Here is a 26606-nt window from a genome sequence, read left to right as displayed (position 1 = left end):
TGGCCAGGATTGGAGGACAGTCTACAACGGCTTTAGGTTGATTGAATGCACATAAGACTCACCATCTATAAAAAACCGAAGCCTTTATCCAACCGAAAAGAATTTGGATGCCAGTCAAAACGACGTTGGAAAGAGAGGAACGGATTTATGCGGGTTGGAACCGATTTTTCGATGGCACAAACAGGTACACAATGCGATCCCGGTTCGAGGGCAGGGACTCGGCCGCCATTGTTTTGAAAACCCCTCCCTTTCTCCTTGCAAAGAGGGCGCGAGGCCACGTTATCCTTCCCGCTCCTTAAACCCTGAACCCTCAGAGAGAGAGAGAGCGAGAGCGATGATCAGTCTGACGCTAAACAGTCCTCTGAGGATCAACAGAGAGCTCCCTTGCCGTCTGAATGGCGTTTCGGCGGCATCTAGAAAGAGTTTCTCGGTGAGATGCCGTCGTTCAGACTCGTTCGAGTCGCAGAAGTTCACACGAGATTCCGATGACGTGCTTCCCGGAAGCCAAACATCAGGTCTTGCCTTCGCTTCTTGTCATTCTTAATCTTATTTCCCAGCTCTATGTGGCTTTTGACTCTTCTACTTCATGCTCCATGAGCAATGGTAAAAAAGCAATAGACTGGAGGAAGGAATTCTCGTCGAATACTGCTAGTGATCATGCTTTCCCGTTACAAACTTTTAGGAGACCTGTGCCTTCATAGGTCGTTTATCAGCTGGTTTGTAACATGAAAGTGACGGATGGGCAATGAACGAAATGAAATAAACAGTGGCTAACGCATAGGTGAAGCCGCCAAATTATCCTGCAATTTGTCGTTGAATTCTTCTTTTCTTTTTCATTTTCTAGAATGATAAGGAAACACCATTAGACAACTGACAAGGTTGTGTATGGATTTTCATTCTCTTCGTCACAGGAATGGTACAGCTTACTTGACGTGCAACATAATGGTTTTGCTTTTCCTGTTGCTGCTGCTGGTGACGGTTGACACTTGACAGTGCAAGAGAGCATAGTTCTGTTGAGATTGAGCATTAATGCTTTTGCTTATTTGTCAACGGGCATATATATTCTGCATTAGCAATCAACAATGTACAATTCAATCTTGAGAACTGCCCATTGTAGATAGTATGCAATAATGTTGGGATGTGCCTCCAACATTAGAAAAAAAAAGTTCGGATGACACTTTTTTCAGGTGTAGTTATGGTTTCATTGCCAGAAGCTATCGTTCATGGAAGGATATCCGATCTAGTAAGCAATATCATGGAAAGGGTAATAGAAGTCATCACCAATATCGGCAAGCCTCATAACAAGTGACCACTACTTGGGGTTGGTTACGAGTCCTAATTCTCCATCCCTTCCTGCCTAAACCAGCGGTTGTAGCCACTTTATAATCCTTCATACTGCCTATCAATGTTTCCTTCAAAGTGTTCATTGATCTTCTCCTCTTCTCATTCCTTCCATTTGCGTCAAGCAGAGCAAGTACAAAAATAAGAAAAAAAAGCCAAATTAAACCAAATAAGATAAATTATAGCTAGACTTGACATTTGGCTATAAATGTATCGAGTATTTTCTTTGCAAGTAAACTGTCTTAATATTATTTCTCTGTTATTGGTTTAAATTGTCTCAAATGTCCATTTAATGACTATTACTAGAACAAACTAGAAAATTCCTGTACATCTAATTTGTGAGAATTTAGTTATATAATAACGTAATGCCATTAAAATGTATAAACAAAAGTTAGAATTCAAGTTATTTCCTTATTTATGAGTTTCCTTTGCTGCACCTAACCTTTCACTTGGCAAGATCTTTAGTTTGGGGAAGTTTCCTCTGTTTGTCTTTGTTATAGGTTAAAAAAATTGGATTTTCAGTTTATCTAGGTGAAGCATGTAGATAATTAAGCTGCTTTTTTGGAAAAATCAGAATTGTGGATATAATAGTTTGTCTTGTTCAATTGCTTTGAGATTCCTTATCAAGAATTTGGTGAGTCACCACAGAAATCTAATGTTGATGTGGTACATGATGGGCTTTTCTTTTATTCTGCAAGCTGCCTCTGATATCTTCTTTTGGTTTTCTATTTTTGGTTGGTGGTTGTCTTGTTGACATTTGAATGACTTGCATGATATTTTAATTGATAATTACCTATACTCTTATCCTCCTTTTATTGTAAATTGGTTTAATGTAATTATTTTGTGTCTTTATCCTGTTCTTTGGTGTTATTCTTTTTTCCTCCTTTCCTGGAACTTGCTGGCACAATTAATTTCCGGTTCTTATGTTATATCATATGCATTCATGTTTCAAGTTTTTTTTTCCCTTCTCATGTTATCAAGTTGATTAACATTTAATATAATTTTTTTTCCAATTTTCTTTTACAGGTTCACTAGCAAGAGTCTTTGTTGGACATTCTATTTTTAAGGGAAAAGCTGCCTTGACAGTAGAACCAAGGGCACCAGAATTTGCTTCTTTGGATGTATGTAGATTTTATTTTTGTTGTGTTGATTTTTTTCTTTTTTTTGTGGTTACGTCATGCTGATTGCTTTGTATAAAAATGGTCCTTAGCATTGGATATCCCCAATGTCTTTGCCTTGTTGCATTATCTTTTGCAGTATAAGGTGACTTAGAGCTATGTTGCCGAAAAAAAATTATGTTGGGATCTAAAAGTTTTCCTATTATAACTTAAGCATAAAGCATCTTAAGAAGCTTTTTTGAATCTTATGTTCATGAATTCAGTTTCTAAGATTCTATGTTTCTCAGCTTTTGTATATTCCTTCCATTAGCCTTAAGAAAAAATTCATTATATTGAATGAGTGACAAAACTAGTATTGAAGTTTATGATATGTCTAACAAAGTTATTTTGTCTTATATGAAGTATGAGCTAAATAATGAGAGAAGTTGATGGAAAAGTCAAGTAAAAATTGGAAATGACAAGCTACCAAATGGAAAGCCTACAAAGCTGAACCCTTTTCTGACCGATTTACATCCATATATAAGACCAAAGAACTGACCATTGAAAGCCTACAAAGCTGAACCCTTTCTGACCGATTTACATCCATATATAAGACCAAAGAAACTGACCATTTTTATTGTCAATCTGCAGTAGATAGTAGATACTGGTTAAACTGTTAAAGATAGTCCAGGAAAATGCAAACTATAATGCTACAAAACCAGAAGGATGGGTTATCTGCATACCTTTAAATTTTAGTGACTTGGTGGGTTTACTACAAGTTATATGAAGTCAAAATGCTAGTCGGTAGCGTCCCTAAAAGGCTTAGCCAGAGCTAGGCAGAGTCTGGGAGACATAAAACACTAGTTAAATCATTAACAAGGAACATTTCTCTGACACAGTGAATGAAGTAAAATGCAGTGTAGCAGTAGTGAAGCTATATAGGCTCCAGAATTGGCGCATGCCTATGTCACATGGGTGCAGGTGCAGGTGCCAGTACAACATTTTTTAGGAAAACTTGGGTATGGGAATATATAACTATATATATGTGTGCATTAAAGTTAAAAGCAAACACATTTTTCTATAATAAGCCTTTTTGTAATAAGCCTCTTATTGTAATAAAAGAAAATTTAAAAGGAGAATAGTTAAATATTAAAAAAAAACTGAGCCTCTTTTGAAAACGTTAATGAAAGAAGGTTTAGAGCAAAAAAAATTATAAAACTCTAATCCTTAGGCTGTTCTCAACTTTGTATCCATGCACGACTGGTAGGTATGTTCTTTCCCTCTTCCTTTTCTTTCCCTATTCCTTTTTCTTCCTCCTCCCTTCTCCTTTTATGATTTCATCTCCTTCACCTCTTTCTTCTCCCTGATCCTTTCTCTTTTCTTTTTTGTTTTTGTTTGTAGGTGAGTGCTGCACCCACACAATGTGGTTGTAGCACCTGTAGGGTGCATCCATGTCACATAGGCACACACTCACTTTAGCCTGAATATTTTGAATAAAGGGCATGGTGTCAGATGATCAATTCCCACTCATTATGTCACTTGAATGCAAGCTGCACCTCCATTGGTGCAGAATGCGTTTCCTGCAACATGGGTGCAGTGCTCAAATAAAACAATAAAAATGGTAATAAAAATGATTGAGTCTAATTAAATAAGCATACTATGCGGAGCACAATGGATCCAGTTCCAAGAAATCTGTACAACCGGGTCCCTGTTGGTTTACATTTCTAGCTTTCCCACTGACTTTGACATCACAAAATTGTTAAAATATGTAAACTACAACATGTGATGAGGTTAAGAAATCAAATTAGATAGGCAGAAACGTACGCAAGATGACGCTAAATTATATTTTAGCACACAAAACATTATCCTAATCATAACAGGAACTGCTATGGTGAAAACGAAAACATGAGCTACATTATCATGCTTAAAACATGAATAAAACTATGAACGGGAAACACTAGTTTAAAGAAACATGCGACAATACCTATTCCCTTGTAATTTTGTATGCATAGAGGAAATTGCATGCTTGTGAAACCAATTAGTATTGCCTTAACGTACAGAAAAAGAAGCAGGGGTAAAAATACAAGCATGTAACAAAGAAATACAGAAGAATTGTATGAAAAATTGCATACAGGAATAAGATATAGACAGGGAAGAGATGGGCAAACTGAAGAGAAAGAGGAAGTTAGGAAGATTGGCATGGAAATACTATGAAAAAATTGCATACAGGAATGAGATATAGACAGGGAAGAAATGGGCAAACTGAAGGAGGAGGAAATTAGAAACATTGGCATGGAAATAGTATGAAAAAATTGCATACAGGAATAAGATAAACAAAGGGCAGAGGGATGGGGAAGTTGTGAAAGGTTGATGCAGGAGTTTCATTGTATATGTTGTGGACCACAAGCATATTTCTGTTATGAGCTCAAATCAGGGTTGTTACGCTCAGCAGAAAATATGTCTCTATGCATGTAAAAGGTGAGGGACCAATTCTGTTACAAAGAACATTCTAGGCAGTTCATGAATCTGCAATTATTAAGCAGCAAATTCATTAATCCTTTTCCTTGTTTTTACACATTGTACCCTTCTTTGTGACTATAAATAGTGGTAGGAAATGAAATGTGTAGGCCTTCCTATTCTGGTTTCTATTCCTCCTGCTCTTCTCTGTAGTGTAGCTCTGTTTCAGCACAAAACTGAAGGAGAAGGAGGGACTTAGTAAGATTGAGGGAGACTGAAAAGGGAGGAAGGGAGATGGCAAACTGAGGAAAAGGACAAACTTGGAGAGAGAGAGAGAGAGAGAGAGAGAGAGAGAGAGAGCGAGCTCATATCACATGGATGCTCCTAAATGGCTGACGATGTCGATGCTGGTTGTGGTGCTTCTCCGAGACAGCACGTTTGGTGCAGTCAGCTGAATCGGGCCAAAACTGGCATTTTAGATGTGCACCTGATTAAACTAGCTCTAATACAAAAAGTTAATATGTGAATATAGATAATTAAGGGTACTAAGCAATTAAATAACTATATAACATAATAACAAATGATATATATATATATTCACCACACCCGCACCTAAATTTTTTGAAAAATTGCTGCCTCTGCGCCTACAGCCCTACACCAGCACCCTCAGCCCACACCCATGTGACATAGGAGGGAGCCCACCCAACGATGCTGAGGCACAAATAGTCTTGGACTAAGCAGCCGGCAAATGTCTCAGCTTTTTGATTGCACAGTTGGCTAACTAGTCATATTTTTAAATCAAGGAGAATCTTTATTTTCACTCCTGAAGTTTCACTTTTTTATCTTTGTTTTTTTCAGTTGCAATGTGAACTGTGAAGTGCTATACTAGAAGTAATATTCGTCTCTCACTCTCTCCCCTTGAAAAGTGGATAATGATTTTTTGGACTTGATTTTAATCTCCAGTCAGGAGCATTTAAACTTTCAAGAGAAGGCTCTGTTATTTTACAATTTGCCCCTGCAGTAGGTACTCGACAATATGATTGGAACAGGAAACAGGTCCTCTCTCTCACTCTTACATAGTGTATATATGAGTGTATAGATGTGTCAGTATATTTTTTGTGTTCCTCTCAGGTTTGTGTCAGTATATTTTTTGAGTTCCTCTCAGGTTTTCTGCTATTTTGGTACTATTTCAGAGTAGGGATTCCAGTCAACTTTCCATATCTTCATGTGCAAAATTGACCTTTTCCTGGCAGATGTACAATTCACGTGCATTGGAAAAAAATGATTTATGTTAGTTGATGTTTTTTGACCATGCTAGCTAAAATTATCAGTCTGTTTATTCTGAAATAAGGTGATGCAGTTGTCAAATCTGGTAATAGGGCAGAAAATCATGTTCAGAATGCTCCTTGTGGTTACCTATGCATCATGATTCATGTAAGACATGCTATGGTTGAACATGCTTGGGAGATTCCAATCTTGTAGGATGGTCCTTCTTGGCACAATGTTTTAAAATTCATGTTCTGATCATGCGTTCATAATGCAAAAACTCATATATGTTTGTGAACTATCAGCCACTAATATGATATTCTAACACATGAATTGCACAAAATATTTGAAGCACAAATAAAAAATAGAAGCTATATATCACATGCATATCTCACGAGAAATAATTAAGAATTTAAAACTATAATTTTACATGCTAAACTTTCCATAGTATTTGAAAAGAATGCCATCATGCTTAACTTTTATAATAAAACGAATAATCAGTCTATGATAACAAAACAATGATTTCCTCAATCTTCACAGTCTAATGATTATTTGCACTTTACAGGAAGAAAACAGGTTCTTGTTACCATATCGGTAAAAGTTCCTCATCCTCATGCATGAGTTCACACCTAAAATCCAACTCTTTTCCCTCGAATATGCATGGATGCTTCTTACTGTGCTCTTAAGTGTCGAAGATTGAGCCCTAAGAGCCTTCATGCATTCAACCCTTCCTCATCTTTCCCTTAGCAGCATAGATGTATCATCACAGAACTGGTACAGGCCTTATACCCCCTTTAGTTATTGTGTGGTGTGTTGATTTTTTTAATGCGTATATGGACAAAACACACAGATTTCCTTTAAACATAGTTGCTCGTATTGCTTTTTTTTTTTTTTGAAAAAATTCATTGAAAACATTAAAAGTGAGTCAGCTGAAAAAGGGCAAACGAACACATTTTTTTGGATAAAATGCCATAATGAAAATGATGCAAAAAAAAAAAGTTCTTTTGTTTGCGTTTTTTACATTTTCTATTACCACATGTTATTTTCACATTTTACTTTTAGGATCTTCCTTTTTTTTCTCAATTGTTTTGCTGAGGTTTTCCTGAGAAAAACAACTCTACCTTATTATACACAAGAAAAACCTTGTTGTCTACAATTTGCAATATTTGTGACTATGCCTTTAAATAAGAAAAATGGTTTGACAGTTAAATTGTGGTTCCTAAGATATGATTAGTTCTGAAGTCGGTGCAATGGGTTGTGTGTCATTCTTTCCACTTTCCTCATCATGAGAAGAATATGTGTGCTTCTATGTGCTATCATGAAAACTCAGACTTGTTATCCTACAGTTTAGGAAGAGAAACTGTTAAAAGAGAACTTGAAATAAGTTAGATCTATTAGGGCCCTTTTGATGCCTTGGAAATTTACTGTAGCTCAAAGAATAAAATTCAATTTTTTAAAAAATTTCCCACCTAAACAAACTTGGGATGAAAAAAAGATCCGTTAAATCGATTTCCGGAATGATATTTCTGGAAATATCATTCCACCCCAAGGGGTGGAACAAACTTTTCTGGATGAAAAAAAATGCCTGTTAGGCTTGCACGGAAATGATCTCACGAGGCAGCCGGTTGAAGCCTCTTGTGCTGCTTCTCTATGGCAGCTCCTCCCTCCCCATCCTGCAACTTTTTGGAAGTGAACGAAGCCAGATAAGCATGGCTAGAAGGGAGTGAGCAGTTCCAGCCTCGAATCTGCTCCTCGAATCATGTCCAGTGCATGCGTTGGCTGCTGGAGCCTTCTTATCATGCCGTTATACACCAATCCACTGTTTGCCCAATTTCTTGAGGAAGAAGCTAGAGAATCGTTGCCATGAAGACACATTGAGTCTGAGGGTTTCAGGCGTTCAGTTAGAGAGAGAGAGAGAGAGAGAGAGAGAGAGAACTGAACGAGGTTCACCTTCAAAAGAGAGTCATCAGTCGCAGGCTCTATTGTGTCGCTGGTGATCGGAAGACAGTGGTCGGACAAAGAGCAAGGAGATGAGAAAAGGGAAACATCGGCGAGTGAGAGGAAGAACGAGGGATTCAGCTTTATGAAAACTTTACAAATCAGTCCAATAATTTCAATAAATTTGTGAAAAGTTTGAAATGCTTTCAAAACAATTGCATCCTCACCCTACAACTTCTTATTAAATTTAAAAAAGGGCACACATTTCACCTCTTTCAACTTATCCCCATCCATGACCATCAAACTAATAAATAAATTGCCTGAAATCTTTATCCCATTCCATCAAACATTAATAGGTTTTGGAAATAAGGATTTTGTTTCCAATTCACCAATTCCAGAAATAAATTTGTGAAAACTTCTTTCAGTTTCTATATTTCCAAGGCATCAAACGGGCGCTTAGAGATATGCACTGCGATTCCTTGTAGCTTTGGTAATAAATGAGATTGAACATGCCAGTGGGTAAGTCTGTCAGTTGCCCAGTTTTGGTTCCTTATGTACTATTGGTGTTGTCTTGGTTATTGATAATTGTATGGAGTTCAGATATTTCCACTAATACGAGTGCTTTAAACGTGATTTTCTAATAACATGTTAGCAATCCATGTCAATTCACATCATTGAAATGGTATAGTTCATTAAAAATATTTTTGATTTTGTTTTTGTTCAACCTTATGACAGCCTTCATGTTGCTTGAGTTTTACCTGATTAGGAGGCATCTGGCATTTGTCTTGTATTGTTATTTAGGAGTCAAGCTTCAAAAAAACATTTAACAAGCCAAACCAATTCAACTTAGTACAAGCCAAACCAATTCAACTTAGTTTGGTTTCCATCTTTGACTTGCAAATTTTGATTTCTGTTAAGTGCGTTTTGTCATCTTCACATCATTGAAAAGGTATAGTTATTAAAAAATATTTTTGATATTTTTTATATGTTCAACATTATGACAGCCTTCATGTTGCTTGAGTTTTACCTGATTACGCATCTGGTGTTTCTCATGTATTGTTATTTAGGAGTGAAGCTTCAAAAAAACATTTAACAAGCCAAACCAATTCAACTTAGTTTGGTTACCATCTTTGACTTGCAAATTTTGATTTCTGTTAAGTGCGTTTTGTCATCTTCACATCATTGAAAAGGTATAGTTCATTAAAAAATATTTTTGATATTTTTTTTATGTTCAACATTATGACGGCCTTCATGTTGCTTGAGTTTTACCTGATTACGCATCTGGTGTTTCTCATGTATTGCTATTTAGGAGTCAAGCTTCAAAAAAACATTTAACAAGCCAAACCAATTCAACTTAGTTTTGTTAAGTGCGTTTTGTCATCTTCACATCATTGAAAAGGTATAGTTCATTAAAAAATATTTTTGATATTTTTTTTTATGTTCAACATTATGACAGCCTTCATGTTGCTTGAGTTTTACCTGATTACGCATCTGGTGTTTCTCATGTATTGTTATTTAGGAGTCAAGCTTCAAAAAAACATTTAACAAGCCAAACCAATTCAACTTAGTTTGGTTACCATCTTTGACTTGCAAATTTTAATTTCTGTTGAGTGCGGTTGATAGATGCTTGTTTCTTTGGTTCAAAATTGCAACTCATCATGATTATTATGAACAAAAGAAGAAAACATATCACAGTTGAGTTGGATATTCCATTGGCTGCACACTGGGAAATGGTAGCTGCATGAATCATACTATAGGAGCAAATAAAAGCTTTTTAATTTACATGGCATTTAATTTGAAAATCTTGCTTTATAATTCAAGAGCTCGCATTAGTCTCTGTGTGAAAGATGGTTTACGTTGACTCTTTGTTTGCCTGGCTTTGGAATATACAAGGCTTTGAATCCAAGACACTTAAAGCTTGCCTTTTATTGCATTATATGCTTTTAAAAGCGTATGAGGAAAACAAACAGCATCTTTATCTGAATGTGTAAAATTTTCATGATATATCTGCAATTTGTACCATTGCCTTAGTGGACAAGGATATAAAGTTTAGGATTTATGCTTGCCTTCTTGGTATATAGGGAAGATTTTTTGCTTATGTTAACCCAGTTGACACTTTTTGTTTTGTGTGCATGATGCTCATATGGCAGACCTGGAATTGTATTTCCCTTTCCAAAGTTTCTTTATTGTTCCATAATGTCCTTGTTGTTCATTTCTGGTACAGGTTTTCTCACTTTCAATCACAGAGATTGGAACTCTAATCAGTCTTGGCATGAGGGATTCTTGTGAATTTTTTCACGATCCTTTTAAAGGGAAAAGGTGCCATCCAAATCTGGTTCTCATTTTGGAAAGTAAATGACATGATCATTATAGTGTTTATTGAATTGTAATGTAATTGCTCATATGTTGGCCTGATATGTATCATGGCATTGGCAAGTGGTGGCAACTAAATTGTTTTTTATGATAATTTTAGTTGGATCTTAATTGTACTTGTAAGGCATAAATTGCAGTATAGCATCTCATGTATAAAATAAACAATGGTCCTTCTGATAAAAAGTAATAAGAAATTTGGGTGCAAATTTGATCCTTAATCTTAACTGTTTGATTCCATCTAAGTGGCTGCCTTTCATGATGATGAGAGCTGAGTGATGTGCACATATTTTTTTGCTAGGCTTAATTCATCATCAACACATATTGGGCAGGCACAACCAGCACACAAAGAAAGAGCTGGAGAATGTTTTAAAAGGCTACAACCATACCAGAAGCTTTCTAACGAAGACTGAGTCTATAGGTAGGGACACTGCACCAAGATCGAGCTAGGGAGTGTGAAGTGATACTACTAATTCAGCTTAACTCAATGATGATGCCCCCTAAACTAAAAAGTTAAGAGTTTTGGTAATATCAATTTATTGGTGAAAAGCCTTCCCCCAACTGGGATGGGTTATAATATAAGCAAATTGCTTCCAGTCCAAGCACAGCCTTTCTAGGCTTTAAGAGATTTTATTCCTCGTTTCTAATAGATTTCTAAAATTTGTGAGTTTATTTATGGCATAGGTCAACCTATAGGCTATAGCTTGGTGTAGCTTAATAGAGATCACAACAAACCCCTATTGGATAAAGAAAGTTGAAGGAAGAAAGGACAGGAAGGAATGATAGAGGAAAGCCGCTGACTAAGGACCTTTGATGTAGTAATGTAATGATCACAACAAAGTCCCATTCAAAGACTTCACAACTTACCAAATTTGTAATTCGATCAAGATACTCTCCTTTCTTTTGTTTCAGTTTCTTCTTTGTACTCTTTCTGTCTATATCTTGGCAATCATATCATTTTTCATGTTGTGAACTTCATGCTATTTACACTGTTGAGCATTTTTCCTTCTCTTTTTTGGTAGACCAATTTACTAATTCAGTAACTTCCCCATTTCATGTTTTGCAGTGATGAAGGAAAGATCCGAAAAGTTTTAAAAGTGGAGCCTTTCTCGGATGGCACTGGTTACTTCTTTAATTTGAGTAATTACTTTACCTATCAAATACTCATAAGCAGATTTTGTCATAGGACTGGAAAATATATCCCTTAAAAATAGATTTACAGCAAGAAAAGTCATGAAAATAGGTGGATGTAGTACTTACAATTTTCTGAGGGTTATGGAGATGTTTTCCCTTTCTCTTTTGTTTGTCTGCCAGAAAGTAAGGCTGGGAAATTGCCTACTCCTAAATCCTGTATTTTTTGGTTGCAAATGCAAGAAAGCTACTTTTGAAAGTGACCCTCTTTTCTAGCTCTTTCATCTTGTGCTATGGTACTGTAGCAAAATGATAATTGGCACTGTTATCCTCTGGATTGCAAGTAGTTCACAATTGCCTGCTATTTCGCACTATTTTGTGCTTTCCTGACGTTCAATTTGTTTTCTTTAAGCTATTGTTGCACTACGTTGGTAATACTCTGGTTTCTTTTTCATTTTATGAAGGTGTTTCCAATAAGCTACAGAATGTGGATGAGAGCATTTACATTCCTATAACGAAGGCAGAGTTCACTGTTCTTATTTCAGCCTGCAATGTAAGCAAGTTGACCTTTTTAAACCTCTTTATTTGTTTAGTTTTTGCTACTTTAGTGTCCTGATAGGCTTTTTTATTCACACCAGCATAATAACTTCTGTGCATGCATATGCCTCCAAAAGACAAGTAGATACATGCATGTGCACATACACTGATACACAGCTGGATGTATGGACAGACACTTGATGTATAAGCAATTACTTACGTTGGATGCATGATTGCAGGGATAAATTATTTGCCAATAAAACTTCTTACTGGTCATAGTTGTAGTTAATTAATTTGATACTTTTTACAGCTGACTGCAATGACATTTACTATCCTCATAGAATGCTGGTCTTATTACCTTCACTAGTATGCAACATGGTCCTAGCTTGCGATAAATGATTGTCATTTATTACCATGTTTCATGCCTAAGGATTCAGAAAAAGCTTACCAGCTCGAACTTAACTCCAGCTGGGTTTAGTTAAAACTTGGCCTGAGGCTTGGTCTCCAATAAAAGTAAACCAAGCGTAAGCTTAGATAGAAGCTCGAGGAAACAGACAAAGCCTAAGCAGAGACAGCACTTTAAAGTTGGTTCCTCAATTAAGCTCACTTAACAGGTTCTGGATATTTTTTGATGTAAATTCCTGCAGTCATTCCCCTAAGTTCTGCATAAATACCCAAGCTGATAAGTCTTCTGCTTATTGCTGCCCTCTAGCAAAAGGAAATCAAAGATGACAGTTCCATAGCCATATGGGCCTGGGTCACCTCATTTTCAAGTCTGGCATGGAGACTGATGAACTTTCTCTCGCCTCTTTTATTCTGGAAAACAATTCTGGTGTGGAGAATGATGAATTTTCTCTTGCCTCTTTTTTTCTGGAAAACAGTTCATTTCTAGTTGTCGACACTAGAAATTAGGATATTGGAGGCAGGAAAATGATCAGAAAATAAGTGAACCAGCCACTTTAAAGTACTCAGGCAGCTAGACAGCTGCATCTGAGGACACACACATTTACAAGCGAATTTCTTTTTGTTTCATGGTTCTTAACCTGAAGTTTCCAGTTTCCATTTCTTTGAATCATGTTGATGTCGTTTTTAGTTCCGTCAGGAGGTTAGCCTCCTTACTTCTTTATGGGGTTGGGATGCATGATATTCTAGTACTGATAGTGAATATTGATAATTTTATGCACCAGCTTGCCTTTGTGTTGGGTGATGTATTATTGCAGACTTTTTTTATTTCTCCAATTCTTTAAAAACTTCTTTCCCAACCGCAGTTTATCTTGCCATACCTCATGGGTTGGCAAGCATTTGCTGAGACGATTTCTCCAGAGGACTCTGTTCGTTGGACAAATTCACAACAGCAACCTGCTGCTGATTTAGAATGGAACAGGTGATCTACCGGTCTGCTTGTGGCTTTCTGTAAAAGAACGAAGATAAAGCAAATAGAAGAGAAAGAATCTTGTTATCTCAAACATGGGGCTGCTGCTGTAAGCTCATGTTGCATAGATGTCATTTTGTAAGTTACTGATGGAAAGGATTAAACTAGTTACTGCTCTGCTGGTGGACAGTTCATGCTCATGGAAGTTGTCTTCACAAGGAAAATTTTGTGTACTTTACTGCCTTTTTATACAGCCACTTGAGCAGGTCTGTGAAGCTCCTATGTGAGATTCGATTCTTCGTACCTTCCGATGTGCTGCACGTGGATATTCTCACCTCGTACCATGCTTAGTGCCAGTTGCGATTCTTGTTTTTCGAAAAATATTGCAAATTTATGGTGAAGTACAAAGGCTGTGAGGATACTGAAAATTCAAGTTCGATAATTTCAAAGTCATTATTTTGAAAAATTCCATTATTATATTGTTGCCAACCAGATGCAACCAGTCGTGGCGTTTTTATATTCCATGTTTCATTTTTTCCTTTCCATATGGTTGTAAATGCCGAGTTACAGCAAGGTTCTTTTCTTTCCTGAGATTCTCCAAAATGAGATAAGCGGAACACTTTCTGCTGCCGTGCATAAAGTGGTGAAATACGAATTGGTGAATGTTCGTTCCTTGGGTGGTTCTGTTTCTGATAAGTCTGCCCATCACAGGGCCCAACTACAGGTTAGAAACAGTCAATTACCTGTTTAAATAGATTAAGCTGAACACCAACTTCGTGCTCAAGGACATCTCTTTCGTCTTTTCAAGGAGTGACCTTGGATTTGTCTGCACGGAAGACGGCCGCATCACGGGCTACAGTTATTAAGCAGTGCTACAAGACGCCTAGTTGCATCCCCGAATGGAAGCTGGTAATTGGCGACTCCTAGTGTTAGCTTTGTGTTCAACTAGTTTGCTTTTCTAAAATATGTAAAAGTGCTGTGAAACTTATAATCAATAGTTACTGTTAACCAAAAGAAAAAATTAATAGGAGATTTGATGCATATTCAGCTGTTGGTTCTTGAATGACAAGAAGAAACTTGATAAATGCAAATGGGCAAGTAGAAGGTATGTCGAAATGTTCAATTTCTGTGGGTGCTACTTTCTTGTATCATAAAAGGTATGAACATTCCACTGTTGATGGGTTTAGCATATCCCACTTAGGTTCAGGTTCTGATATAGGACTCCAGAGACAAGGAGAATGAGGGGACCTTTGGGTCTTCTTCAGGTGGTGGGTTGTTAATCTTCCTCTCACCCAAAGAAAAAGTTGATACATGCTGGATTTCGGTGATTAAAAAACTAGTTTCCATAACACCAAGCTTATAGATCGCGTTAAGGATGGGATCTAGAATAATTTGAAAAAAACTACAAAATTGTTTGAAGCAAAACTGTATAGACTAATTGAATGTGCCCAAGTTCAGTGCACTTCCATGTTTCGTGTTCTAAAATTATCCAGCTACCGCGTGATTACATGACCAAAATATTATCTGGTATGCCATCTACATAGTTTATTTGATCATCAAACTTTAGATCCCTTCATTTAGATGTGCAAGGAAAATCATGATGGTATTAAAATAGATAACTCAAGTGCATCGAAACTTGGCAATAAAGTTAATCAGCATAAAAAGTGGACGATTGGCAGTAAACGAAACTTGGTAAACTACAAAATCAAGTTTTTATTGCTAAAAAATATCATTATACGCAAGATTTGTAATGAGAAGATTATGCTGAATGCATCTAAATCTATGAGAACAGGTGAAATCATTGGTTTTTTTTTTTTTGGGCTTGCTGAACACCAGAACACACCAAACTCAGGAAGCACCACTCTCTCTCTTCCTCTGTCACACACACATTGGTCAAGGCAGGGGTGGAGCAGAAAATTCTAGCTACGGACATTAGGTATAAAATTTAAAATTTTTGAAGGGCACCAATATGAAAATGAGAAAAGTTACTCAGACATATCAATATAAAAGTAATAACTTCACACACATTGGTCAAGGCAGGGGTGGAGCAGAAAATTCTAGCTACGGGACATTAGGTATAAAATTTAAAATTTTTGAAGGGCACCAATATGAAAATGAGAAAAGTTACTCAGACATATCAATATAAAAGTAATAACTTTTTGGGGGTCCGTGTGGGCAATTGTCCACACGTAAACAACGCCTGCTTCTACTTCTGGATCAACGTGTTGCTTGTGTTCCCGCATGTGCTTCTACAATGCGTTTGAAAAAGTGGAAGCAAACACATGACTTCACCAGTCCTGCCGTATAGTTTGCTCCGTGATCTCAACCTGGCGAAGAGGCGCGCGACGACGTTAAATTATTATACATTCCAGACAGTAAGATGAGTCGCCGATCATAAACTTGTTCTGGATGGACACAGCGAAAAATACGAATAACTGTCAGGTAGTACTTGTTTCATTCACGGTGTGTATAAGGTGCTCCGTAGGCTGGAAACCGGCATGTTCAATTTTCACCTGAAAATCACTTCAATTTTTAGTTCTGAAAATGCAGCAATAAAGACTTCGTTCCAACTACTGTTTCATTTTGCAGCAGATTGAAGCAAGCTATGGCCATGAAACAATAGTTGGTGAAAAAAGAAAGCTGCCGCAGAAGCCAGGCTATCTTGTGAGAGCGAGAGCGAGAGAGAAATAGATGTGACAAACATCTTTAGGTTTTGCTTGCCATGGTTTTATGTTGTTAACCAAACAGAGGAAGAGAGAGAGAGAGAGACGGAGCTTTAGCAAACATATTTAATTCTTTCATACCATGGTTTTACGTCATTCTGCAAAATAAAGAAGGGAGAACATATATATAGAAAATTGGTGTATCCCAGACCACTTAGGTCAGGGACCAAAACCACACCCTTTAAATCTTTGATCAAAGATATTTTAAACAACATATGAACAATCTAATATGTTTAATTCTAATTCAACATAAAATATGTTCTAGTTCAAGCTACTTTTAAGAAAAACATTGATTGTTCTACTATTAAAAATTTGATGTTGTAAGAGTCCTTTATATATACATATATAGGTTTGGACGGAAGGTGTTGTATTTAATCATGCCCGCACCATGAAATGCATTGGACAACCGGGGTCACAAGGGGCTGAAGAAGATGATATATATACATACATATATAATATATATAATTATTGTGTGCCATGGTTTTATGTTAGGCAAAATCTGTCGCCATTCATATGTTGAATAATCTGGATTCAACAGGAACCAGCCGTTCGTTTTATCATTTTCTATAACAAACTGGACATGTTTTTTTGAGCCACAAAAGTTAAATGGTATCGGATCCAGTGGTAGATATTGTATGAAGAGACCATGAATGGTCTGCCATTTTCTATAAGCAACGAGGACACGTTTCCTTGAGCCACAAAGTTCAACGGCATCGAGTCCACTGGCAGATGTTTTATAAAGAAAAATCAAGATCATTAACGCACGTCTGGCTTCTCGGAGACCGGCGTCAACTCCAATACACGTGACCAGATCCGGCAGACAACACTTTTTTTTTTTTTTTTTTTTCCCACAAAGTAAAATCACTTAAATTGGTAACCTCGAGACATTGAAGCTGTTGCTTTTGGTTAAGCATCGGGCCGGTTTGATAAACTGTAGTTAGGTTTCCTCTCGACATCTGAAACCCAACCTCAGGTTTGATCCGGTTAAAATTTAAAAAAATATATTTTTAATAGAAAATAATATATGTAAATATAATTAATTGTAATAAAATATTATAATTATATATCAAATCAATAAAAATAATATTAAAAATATCTTATTCCACTCGAGCTGATCCGATGCCCAATGCAGTGATCTACAACAACTCTAAACCTTGAAGGCAAGAGAAATAAAAAGAGGTTCAAGAAGAATGACAGCAGTAAATATGGAGATTGTAAATGATTTTGCTACTAGTGTGTTCATGATGGGAGAAAAAGGTGTGGGTTGGGGAACTGCTTGTCCTGGTTCTTCCAATATCTCGAAATTTGACTTGAGCATCTAAAGCAGAGTAGCTACCAACAAAAACATCTCATTGTCCTAGCATTCCGGTTACAGCCAACTTGTGAAGGAATCATACACTTAATCGGGCGTGTTTGTTTCCCTGGGATTTCAAATTCCTGGTGATATGAAATCATTGAGGATATCAAATATGAGGATTGAGATCTGATCCCCGCTAATTGGACCTCAAATACTGGGTTTGGCAACATATTTGGAATCTCAAACCCTCATTTTTATAGTTTTTTTTGTTTTTGCTTTTATTTGTGGATCCAATGTAAAAGAGATTTCAAATCAACCTCATATCTCACGTTCGATGCTACACACCCTTAAACTATATGTGGCATTCTTAGCCTCGGATTTGAAATCCACTATGACTTATCTCAAATCTTCATCAGTGTAACTCTTGCTGAAGCAAATAATAAACTGATAATCCACGGTTTTAAGTTTTCCATAAGATCAACTCTGATATATAAATATATATATAATCTTCATCAGTGTAACTCTTGCTGAAGCAAATAATAAACTGATAATCCACGGTTTTAAGTTTTCCATAAGATCAACTCTGATATATATATATATATATATATATTCACGTGAACATGAAGTTAACAATCCACCATTGAAAAAAAGCTGAAATGCCCACTATTCTTCATGCCCTAAAAGTCTTGGGTTGCATCGAAAATTAAAATGTCGCGCTCCCAAACAAAGAATTGAATGGATGATGTACCTTTTATATTGCTTGTCCGACCAACTATCTTATGCAAAAACATAATTATATTATATATACCAACTATCTTATGCAAAAACATAATTATATTATATATATATATATATATATATATATATATATATATATATATTTAAGATGAAATTGTTTTCTTCCCCCGAGATTGATTCCTCTTGAATGTGGACAGCGAGGAAGGTAAGGTACACCAATTGAGTGAGTTGAGAGGCCACGAGGCTTCTCCCATCGTCTCCAATGGTCTCGATCAGAGAAAGCACTTGACCTTACTGACTCGCAGGCTCCATTCACATGCCATTAGGGTACGGATCCATCGTTTATGAGAACAACCCTTTTTATTTTGTTTGTTTGATTTGGCGACTGTCACAAGTTCCTTCATAACTTCTAAAAGAAGAAACATGTTAGATGAACAGTCATGTTACTTGCATCCCACTTGAAAATGGAGTAAAAAAATGGTAGAAAACAAAGGAAAATGGCCCACCCAATGTGATCTTTCATGTCTACGTGGTGGTAAGTTATTGGGAGATGATAATTGCTGATTCGATTTGATTTCAAAATTTTTATGTTGAATCTGATTAATTGGATTAGGACAAAACACTTTGATTATTAAAAATGAATCTGAATTTTGCCTGATCAAACATAAATATTGAACCTTATGATGTTTGGATCTGAATTTGGTTTTAGAAAGTGGTGCTTCAATTAGAGTTTACATCTAAATTAAGTTGAATCTGGTAAAGGCTCGATCCGACCCAAATCCAAATTGTTTGCATCTGTAAATATCAATGGCATGGTCAAGCCTTGAGTGTGCATATGAGGGAGAGAAATCCATAAAACTTTTTCCCAAGGGAAGTTTAAAAGCCGTTTGGTAGCAGAAACACTATTACTATTATATGAATCTGCTTCGAAAAACAAGGTAAATTCATAGAACACTTATTATAGAATATGAATCTACCTAAGTGTTTTTTGTAAGATAGATTCATGAGACAGTAATATTACTGTTGCCAAATGGCTTCTTATATAAAGGGAAAAAAGACGGATTTTTTGATGTCCCTCTTGGTCTACAAGCTCTCTCTCTCTCTCTCTCTCTCTGCCTCTTGCATCTGCAGCCATGCCTGTCTCCCTCTCTCACACCCTTTGCCTCCTCAAAATTTTATATTTGGGAGTCCTCGAAAACAAGTTGGCCAATATTGCATGACATATAAATTAATTTGATGCAAATCACCTCTCAAATTGCAAAAATATCGGATGTAGGGATGTACATCAAATTGAGCCAACTCATGCTCGACTCGAGCTCATCCATGTAAGGTCTACGCAAAGCTACACTCACCAAGTTCGAGCTTGAGCTAAAACTCGAGTTATAAATGAGCTGGGTTTTGAGTCATACTAGCTTGTCTCGTTTAAACTACTTGTGTCTTTCATGTTTGTTGATTTTTGGGACCATTTCCATAATTTGAATGAATTTTAACACCCATTTTGTGATTTTCATTTTCATTGAAAGAAAAAAATATGAATTAAGTGACACCAACTTAAATGAGTCGAGCTTAAACTTGGATTTGGTTTACCAAGTCGAGCTTGAACTTGACTCATAAAGCTCGCCTCGACCTCGAGCCATGAAAGCCAAGCTCGCTGGTTCATTGTACATCCCTAACTAGTGATGCCTAGTTTCACGGCTAAATAAAAATGCCATGATTCTATAGTTTGAAGGAGCATATTATTGGACGGAAGGAACATAATGAAAACGTCTAAGTCAATTTAATCATCCAAATAAATCACATCAACTTTTGTGAAAAGAGTTTCGAATGTCTAGACAAGTTTTAACACTTTACTGGACCTCAACTCTACTTTTTAGTTCTGTTATTGGTGGAGGCCAATCAATGTATTGAGTACGTTAAGGAGACTGCACTTGGAAAAGCAGTGTTAAAGAGACTACTACTTGGAAAAACAGTGTTAAAGAGACTGCTACTTGGAAAAAACAGTGCTCTAGAAACAGGCCCACATTGTGATCATCTTTCAAAAGGAGCAAAAAGTAAGCAACAATGAATCGCTACTCACGATTTTTATTAGGATTTACGTATTAATTCTTACTTCATAACAAAATTTTGACATTCTAAAAAATAAATTAATTTGAATGTCTAAGTGCTAGCCCGTCCAGCGTACAAAAGAACTATAAATTTTGGGTCTAATGCTGTGTGAACAAGAGGAATATTTCTTCCTACTGCCCAAAGGAAAGTCGAAACTCCCACCAATTCCCATTCCCGTAAGGTTTAGGACTGCTTTCGGTACTTAAGATAAGACACCTTGGTATGTCTCAACTTACACATCGGTTTTACAGCACAAAAACTTAGTGTTTCCGAGATTTGAAGTGGACATTGGCCAAACAATAGGGGTGGAGGCAAGGTAGGGGCCGCTTGGACCCTAACCCCACCTCAATTTTTTTTTTTAAATTTACATGTAAAGTTTAAAAAATTTCACTTGTTTTATATAAAAAATTTGAAAAATGATATTTCGGCCATAATCAAAATTTAGAAACTTTAATTCTGCTAGCCTCATGAAAAATTGCCCCTACCTACCAGCTCCCTCCAAAAGTAGACTTTTTTTTTTTTTTTGGCCTTTTGATTGGGGTAAACCACCTCGGGCTAAGAGACTTCATCATGAGTTGGGGCACTCTTATGCCGCTTACCAGTACCTCACCCAACCAGTTGTGCGACGCCCATCGGCTAAAAGCTCAAGAACCTTAAACTATATTTCTTTGACCGAAAAACATTAGAAAAACAAAAGCCTGCTCAACCTGTGATTTATCTATGCATCAATGGATGGTCTCTGAGGGCTTCTTAGCTAAATAAATATAAAATCTAGTGTTTTGGGATACAGTTGTTCTGTTGCCTGTGTTTTCTCTCATGGCTGATGCTTATCATCCTAATACCTACTTTTTCCAGCAATATCTGGGATAAGAGTCTATCTCCCAGTAGTTTTCTTATGAAAAAAAGCTAATAAATAAGCAAAAAAAAAGTTTCAAAATTTTACATGTTTGGCTTTATTAATAGTTTTCTTTTAAAAGCAATGAAAACATCGAATGCCATTGCTTAATTTTCAGCTGATCGAATTTAACATTTACCATTTTCACTGTTTATTGTATTCACATTGTATGACACTAGTCTAGGGGCGAAGCTAGGAATCGTTGGCTAAAGGGCACTGGTAAAATTTTACAATTTTGAAAGTGCACCAACATGTAAATGGGAAAAGTTACCTTGATATATCAATATGAAAATAGACACTTTTTTGTTGGACTGTGTTGGCAATTGCCCACACATAGCCAACACAACCTCAGCCCCTATATGCACTAGTTGTATCTCAAGCATCTGTAAAGTCGTGTTACAATATGAGACTTTTATATGTAAATTGCTCTTTTTTTTATTCAATATTTACATAGGAAAAACCACTTGCTGCACAAAACCCCTAACGCCAATACCCACATGCCTTTAAGAGTTCTAGTGAGCTTTAGGCTTCGGTAGACATACGATACATCTTTTAACTTGGGTGTCACATTTGTAACCGTTTGCAGTTCAGAGGAGTAACACACACAGTTACCTGGGAATTTGAACCTCGAACCCCTTGAGTATGACTGCCTTGTCGGGTAGTTACACTTTCTTTCTTACCAATATAATGGAAATCAAAGAAGGCAATGATGGTGGCTCATGACTAGCGGGGAGCAAGATTAGTTGAACATTGGAAAAGGTTGTCTTAACAAGGCTACTCTAGGCTCTAACTTTGCCACAAGTTCTATAACATTTCCATTTGAGCTGTTGACTGGAGGACAAAAGCCAGGCAGCTTTGATAAATTTCCTACACAAAAGGACGCGAATTCCCCCACACCATGACCTACCTTATGGATTAGAAGCCCACTTGGCTTCAAATAGAAAAAACACACAACATAACAACATGACATTCTACTATGCAAATAATACACTTAAAACCACTTATTGCTAATGAAGATTACATACTGTGGATGACGCGGGCGTAAGCACGTTAATGCCGCGATGTTCCGCCTACATAAAAAGTGGTCTCTCTATTATCGAAAAGAAACAACAATGACGGTCTTGGGTAGAGCCAAGGGGGGGCTGGCAGGGGCCATGGCTGTCTTGAGATTTAAAAGGAAAAATATTGCCATGGTATATTTTTCAACAAGTTTAGTTTGATCTTTGTAAAAATTTTAAAAGATACAATGGGCCACCGTGAAAAAATCTCGAAAAGCCTTGAAGGCCCTGGGTTCTTCTGGCAGGGGGGCTGGTAGGGGCCACGGCTGCCTTCTCTTCCCACCCCCAACCCCCTTAGAGGCCCCGGGTCCCGGCGATGGGACTCTTTTTTGAAGCTGGGTGGTGGTGCCGCCGGGGCTCCCCTTCCCTCTGGTTGAACCCCAGCTGGCTGCCGACAACATGGGAGAGAGAGAGGAAGAGTAAAAAAATTTGAAAATATAAGGGCCATTCAGTTCATAATAATAATAATAATAATAATAAAAAAAGAGGTGGAGCAAAAGGCAACTACTCCCCAAAGTTTGCTTTCTCACCAAGTTTTCTAGTAGAGAATAGAAAAAATTCTTAAAATAAATAGTTAAAATTGACATGTGGCACTCTTAAATTGGCCATCAAATCAAATTATCCATTCAGGCCAATTCTGATGACATTGATCTCTAAGTAAGCCCCCTTTGTGATGTACATGCACATAAGCCAGCGTAAATATTTGTCTCGTAATATTTGAAAGATACAACATAGCTCTCGTTTTTACAAATAATAAGAAAAATGGTGGGAAAGAAGTACGAAGCAAGGGACGCTAAAATTACCTGAAGAAGTGTAGTGCAACCAAGCGGCAAAGTGGCTCACACTCAAGGGGTCTGAAGTTCGAATTCGATGGTCATTGTCGCACTGTATTGTGTTATTCCCTTGGACTGTAAAGGGTGGTAATTGCGACACTCAAGTTGAAGGATGAACTGTAGGTCTATCTAGTCCTCAAATCAAGCCGAACATTTACTTCTTTGGACTGTAAAGGATGATAATTGCGGCAACCAAGTTGAATGAAGTACTGTAGGTCTATCTAGTCCTCAAATGAAGCCGAACATTTACTTCTTTGGACTGCAAAGGATGATAATTGCGGCAACCAAGTTGAATGATGTATTGTAGGTCTATCTACTCCTCAAATCAAGCGGAAACTTAATGTCATAAAGATATAACTTTCTGAGGTTTTCCCCAAGTAACGAGGGCACCAAAATCCAATGGTCCCCGTGAATGAAAGGTTACCTGGTACTAAAATATATCCAGATTCCTTCTCATTGATCACATGTCTTTTAAGATGAACCTCTATTAGTTTAAAATTTAAAGGTGTTTGATGCTTTTGAAAAGCATATGCAGTAGTGGCACATATATTTTTATACAAAGCAGATTAAATAGGCTAATCTATGACCAAATCAAGGTCAAGATGACTTAGGATTGGACAATTTTTTTTTTTCTTTTTTTCATTAAAGTTGAATTAAGAATCTCAAGTTCGCTCAAAAGAAGTCGTTTGACACGTGGAAGAGAACGCTTGGCACAGAACGAGGACAGATCTGGTTGGTGGAACACACAGAGCGTTGTAAAAGCGTTTGTGTTCTATTTGTTCCTTGTTTGATGAACATGGGCCGTACATCTAAAACATTTAGTTTATGTTTAAACCTTTGAAATTATTTCAAAGAGAATTTGATATGAAGAATATTGTGTTCTCGAAATATACATTCCTGACAGAAATGCTATTTGTTTCAAAGCATATAATGGGATTGTATCCAACATATTTGGAATCTGGCCAATTTGATTGTTGGTTTGGGGAACAATGTCTATCAAACACTCCATGTTTCATGGAATAAGTACATAATGTTGTTAGATGTGCATTGGAAAAACATTTGATATAAAAGTACAACGTTCTTCTTATCAAATGCCCTCTTAAACATCCAAAAAAAAAAATCTTGTGTCAGATTTGGAATAGCCAAAATTTTTGAAAAGAAATATCACGGTGGATCCAATCACATTTTTCAGCCTCTTTTATCAAAAGTACCCTACATGTTTTCAGTATATTAAGATGAAGTCTCTGCTATGCTTCTACTTGTATATTGGTGCCATCACTTTTACAATATAAAGAGTTGGTGTTTGTCACAAGAGTTCGAAACAAAAACTGGTTACCTACTAGCCCTCGCCCCATTCATGGTGCCAACTCCTTTGGGGATAGGGAATCTCCACCAAGGTTGCAGCCGAACACTATAATTAGTGTTTCATGAACTTGTGTTTCATTAGCCAAAGAATCCTTCGGCATGAGAGACACTTTGTCCGTATCCTCCGCGTTTGTCTTAAATGTTGAAAAAAGTTTATGGAATACTCATATAGTGTTTCTGTCTCGCAACGACCCCCTATGTATGTGTAGATTATATCCTAGTCGACGGTGGACAATTAGAGATGTAAATGGTTCAGATTGGGATGAGATGCAGCCTCTTTTTTGAACTTGACTAATCAGATTTTAAGCAATCTAATTCCGACTAAGTTTTTATAAAACTCAATTCAGACCTATCGTTTATCGTAAAATTACATGTAAAATACTAATGGTAGCTTACGATGGCATCAATGTTTTCTTATGAGAAAATTCCATTGAAAAAGATAATGACGACTTTTGAATTCACAGGTTGCAAAATTCCATTACAAGCTTCTAAAGACATAAAAAAATATTCAAGTAATTAGATCACTTGTGCATTTATCATAAATATAATTGAACAAATGAAAATCTCCTCTGCCATTGAGATTAGTTGTTAAATGTAAGCCTCTTTTTCATTAAAAAGAAAACATGGAGGCCCTCCCATTAATAAACAATATGCTCATCTTCCCTCACACGCCAATAAAAGTGCACTTGTTCACATTCAAACTCATGACCTTTCTTCAACATATTCATAAATTAGAAAAATCGACGAAAGCGGCTTTCCAACTAATCTAATTAAATACAAAGACATATTGTCCTGACCAATACTCGGTCCTGACCATACAAAAAAGATTGTCGGTCCTCCTCAGTTTCGCAAACAAGTTGATGGAAAGTCAATAAAAATTCATGCGTTTCCATAAAAAATTATTAATATAAAAATAAAAAATCCTAACCTTTTGAAAAAGGGAATAACTCTCATGTGGGTCAATGAAGTGCTTAATTTGTCATCCAAAGACCATAAGAGTCCTTTGATCATTTTTCACAGTAATTAATTAAAGGAGATTTGATTGCTTATTGAGTCACATGGGTACGAGCATGAATTCGGGTACATGTATGGTAAAGCGGGTATGGGTACAAAGATTATAAAAATTGTCAGTATATATGGGTATGTAAGAATATATATATATATATATATATATATATATATAATCACATCTAACAAAAAATGAGAGGAAGGTATAAAATCGAGATAAAAGGGAAATAAAAAAGAAGGGAAAAATCGAAGTTAAAGAACAAAAATTGAGCTTGAAAATATAAATTTTAAAAGACATGTATTCACTAACATTTGTTTCTGGACGTCAGTGAAATACTCACCGACATTTGTCTCCGAACGTCGGTAAAAATTGACTTTCACCATTGTCATATTTTCCACGCGTCGAAGAATCGATCTTTTTTTTTTAGTGACAGTCAAACCTTAATATCCATATCGCCTGCCCCATATACCGATACGATACGGGTACAAAATGATCGTTAATTGGGTTGTCTAGTTTGGGGCCCAAAATTTATGAGAATTTACTTTTAACCGCACAAATTTTCAAGGATTTAAGAACGTCCTTTTATGAAAAAAAAAATCAGTAACTCTTGAACATAATATCATCAAACTTTTCCCTCTTCGTATGAGCGTAATGCAATTCAAACAGTTGCAGAAGCATGGAAAAAACGTCTTAGCTTACCTTCAACATTCATTCAAGTTGTATGCGCTAAAGCTCATAAATAAAATATTTAGTAAGTTAATTAAGCATTATAATAGAAAGTTTTCAGAGAATCACTTAAATGTTTGGTCATAATAGAAAAGGTGCAATAATTTTTATTGTTCTTGAAAACGCACCTAAAATTTGCGTTATTAGTAAAATAAATAAATTTCTGCCTATTAAACCCATTGGGGAGGGGCCAACAAGGGCCTTGGCCTCCTTTAGTTTTTTAAAAATTTAAAAAGATATATGAAAATTTAAAAATTTTAGTTTAATTCATACAAAAAAATTTGAAAAATTTCATTTTAACCCTTGTTAAAATTTTGAAACTATAATTTGGTCCCTACAATGAAAAA

General features: G+C 36.4%; 1 protein-coding gene across 1 annotated transcript; it reads left to right on the top strand.

Annotated features, from left to right (window-relative positions):
* The first annotated feature begins 208 nt into the window (after positions 1–208).
* Positions 209–13789, top strand: LOC116267431 (single-stranded DNA-binding protein WHY1, chloroplastic-like). The gene is made up of 7 exons (XM_031649139.2): positions 209–515; positions 2368–2462; positions 5859–5951; positions 10324–10418; positions 11536–11609; positions 12065–12153; positions 13406–13789. Exons 1-7 carry the CDS (start codon positions 335–337, stop codon positions 13523–13525), a joined length of 747 nt encoding a protein of 248 aa, XP_031504999.1. The 5' UTR covers positions 209–334; the 3' UTR covers positions 13526–13789.
* The last annotated feature ends 12817 nt before the right edge of the window (positions 13790–26606 follow it).

Source organism: Nymphaea colorata, chromosome 14, assembly GCF_008831285.2.
Source record: "Nymphaea colorata isolate Beijing-Zhang1983 chromosome 14, ASM883128v2, whole genome shotgun sequence".
Taxonomy (NCBI): domain Eukaryota; kingdom Viridiplantae; phylum Streptophyta; class Magnoliopsida; order Nymphaeales; family Nymphaeaceae; genus Nymphaea; species Nymphaea colorata.
Note: the sequence above shows the minus strand (reverse complement) of the source record. Positions and strands in the feature narration are given on the sequence as shown.

Coding starts and splice junctions, on each gene's coding strand:
- LOC116267431 (XM_031649139.2), top strand. CDS start 335: ATGATCAGTCTGACGCTAAACAGTCCTCTGAGGATCAACAGAGAGCTC. Junction 2,463..5,858: donor CAGAATTTGCTTCTTTGGAT/GTATGTAGATTT, acceptor TTTAATCTCCAG/TCAGGAGCATTTAAACTTTC. Junction 10,419..11,535: donor GATCCTTTTAAAGGGAAAAG/GTGCCATCCAAA, acceptor CATGTTTTGCAG/TGATGAAGGAAAGATCCGAA.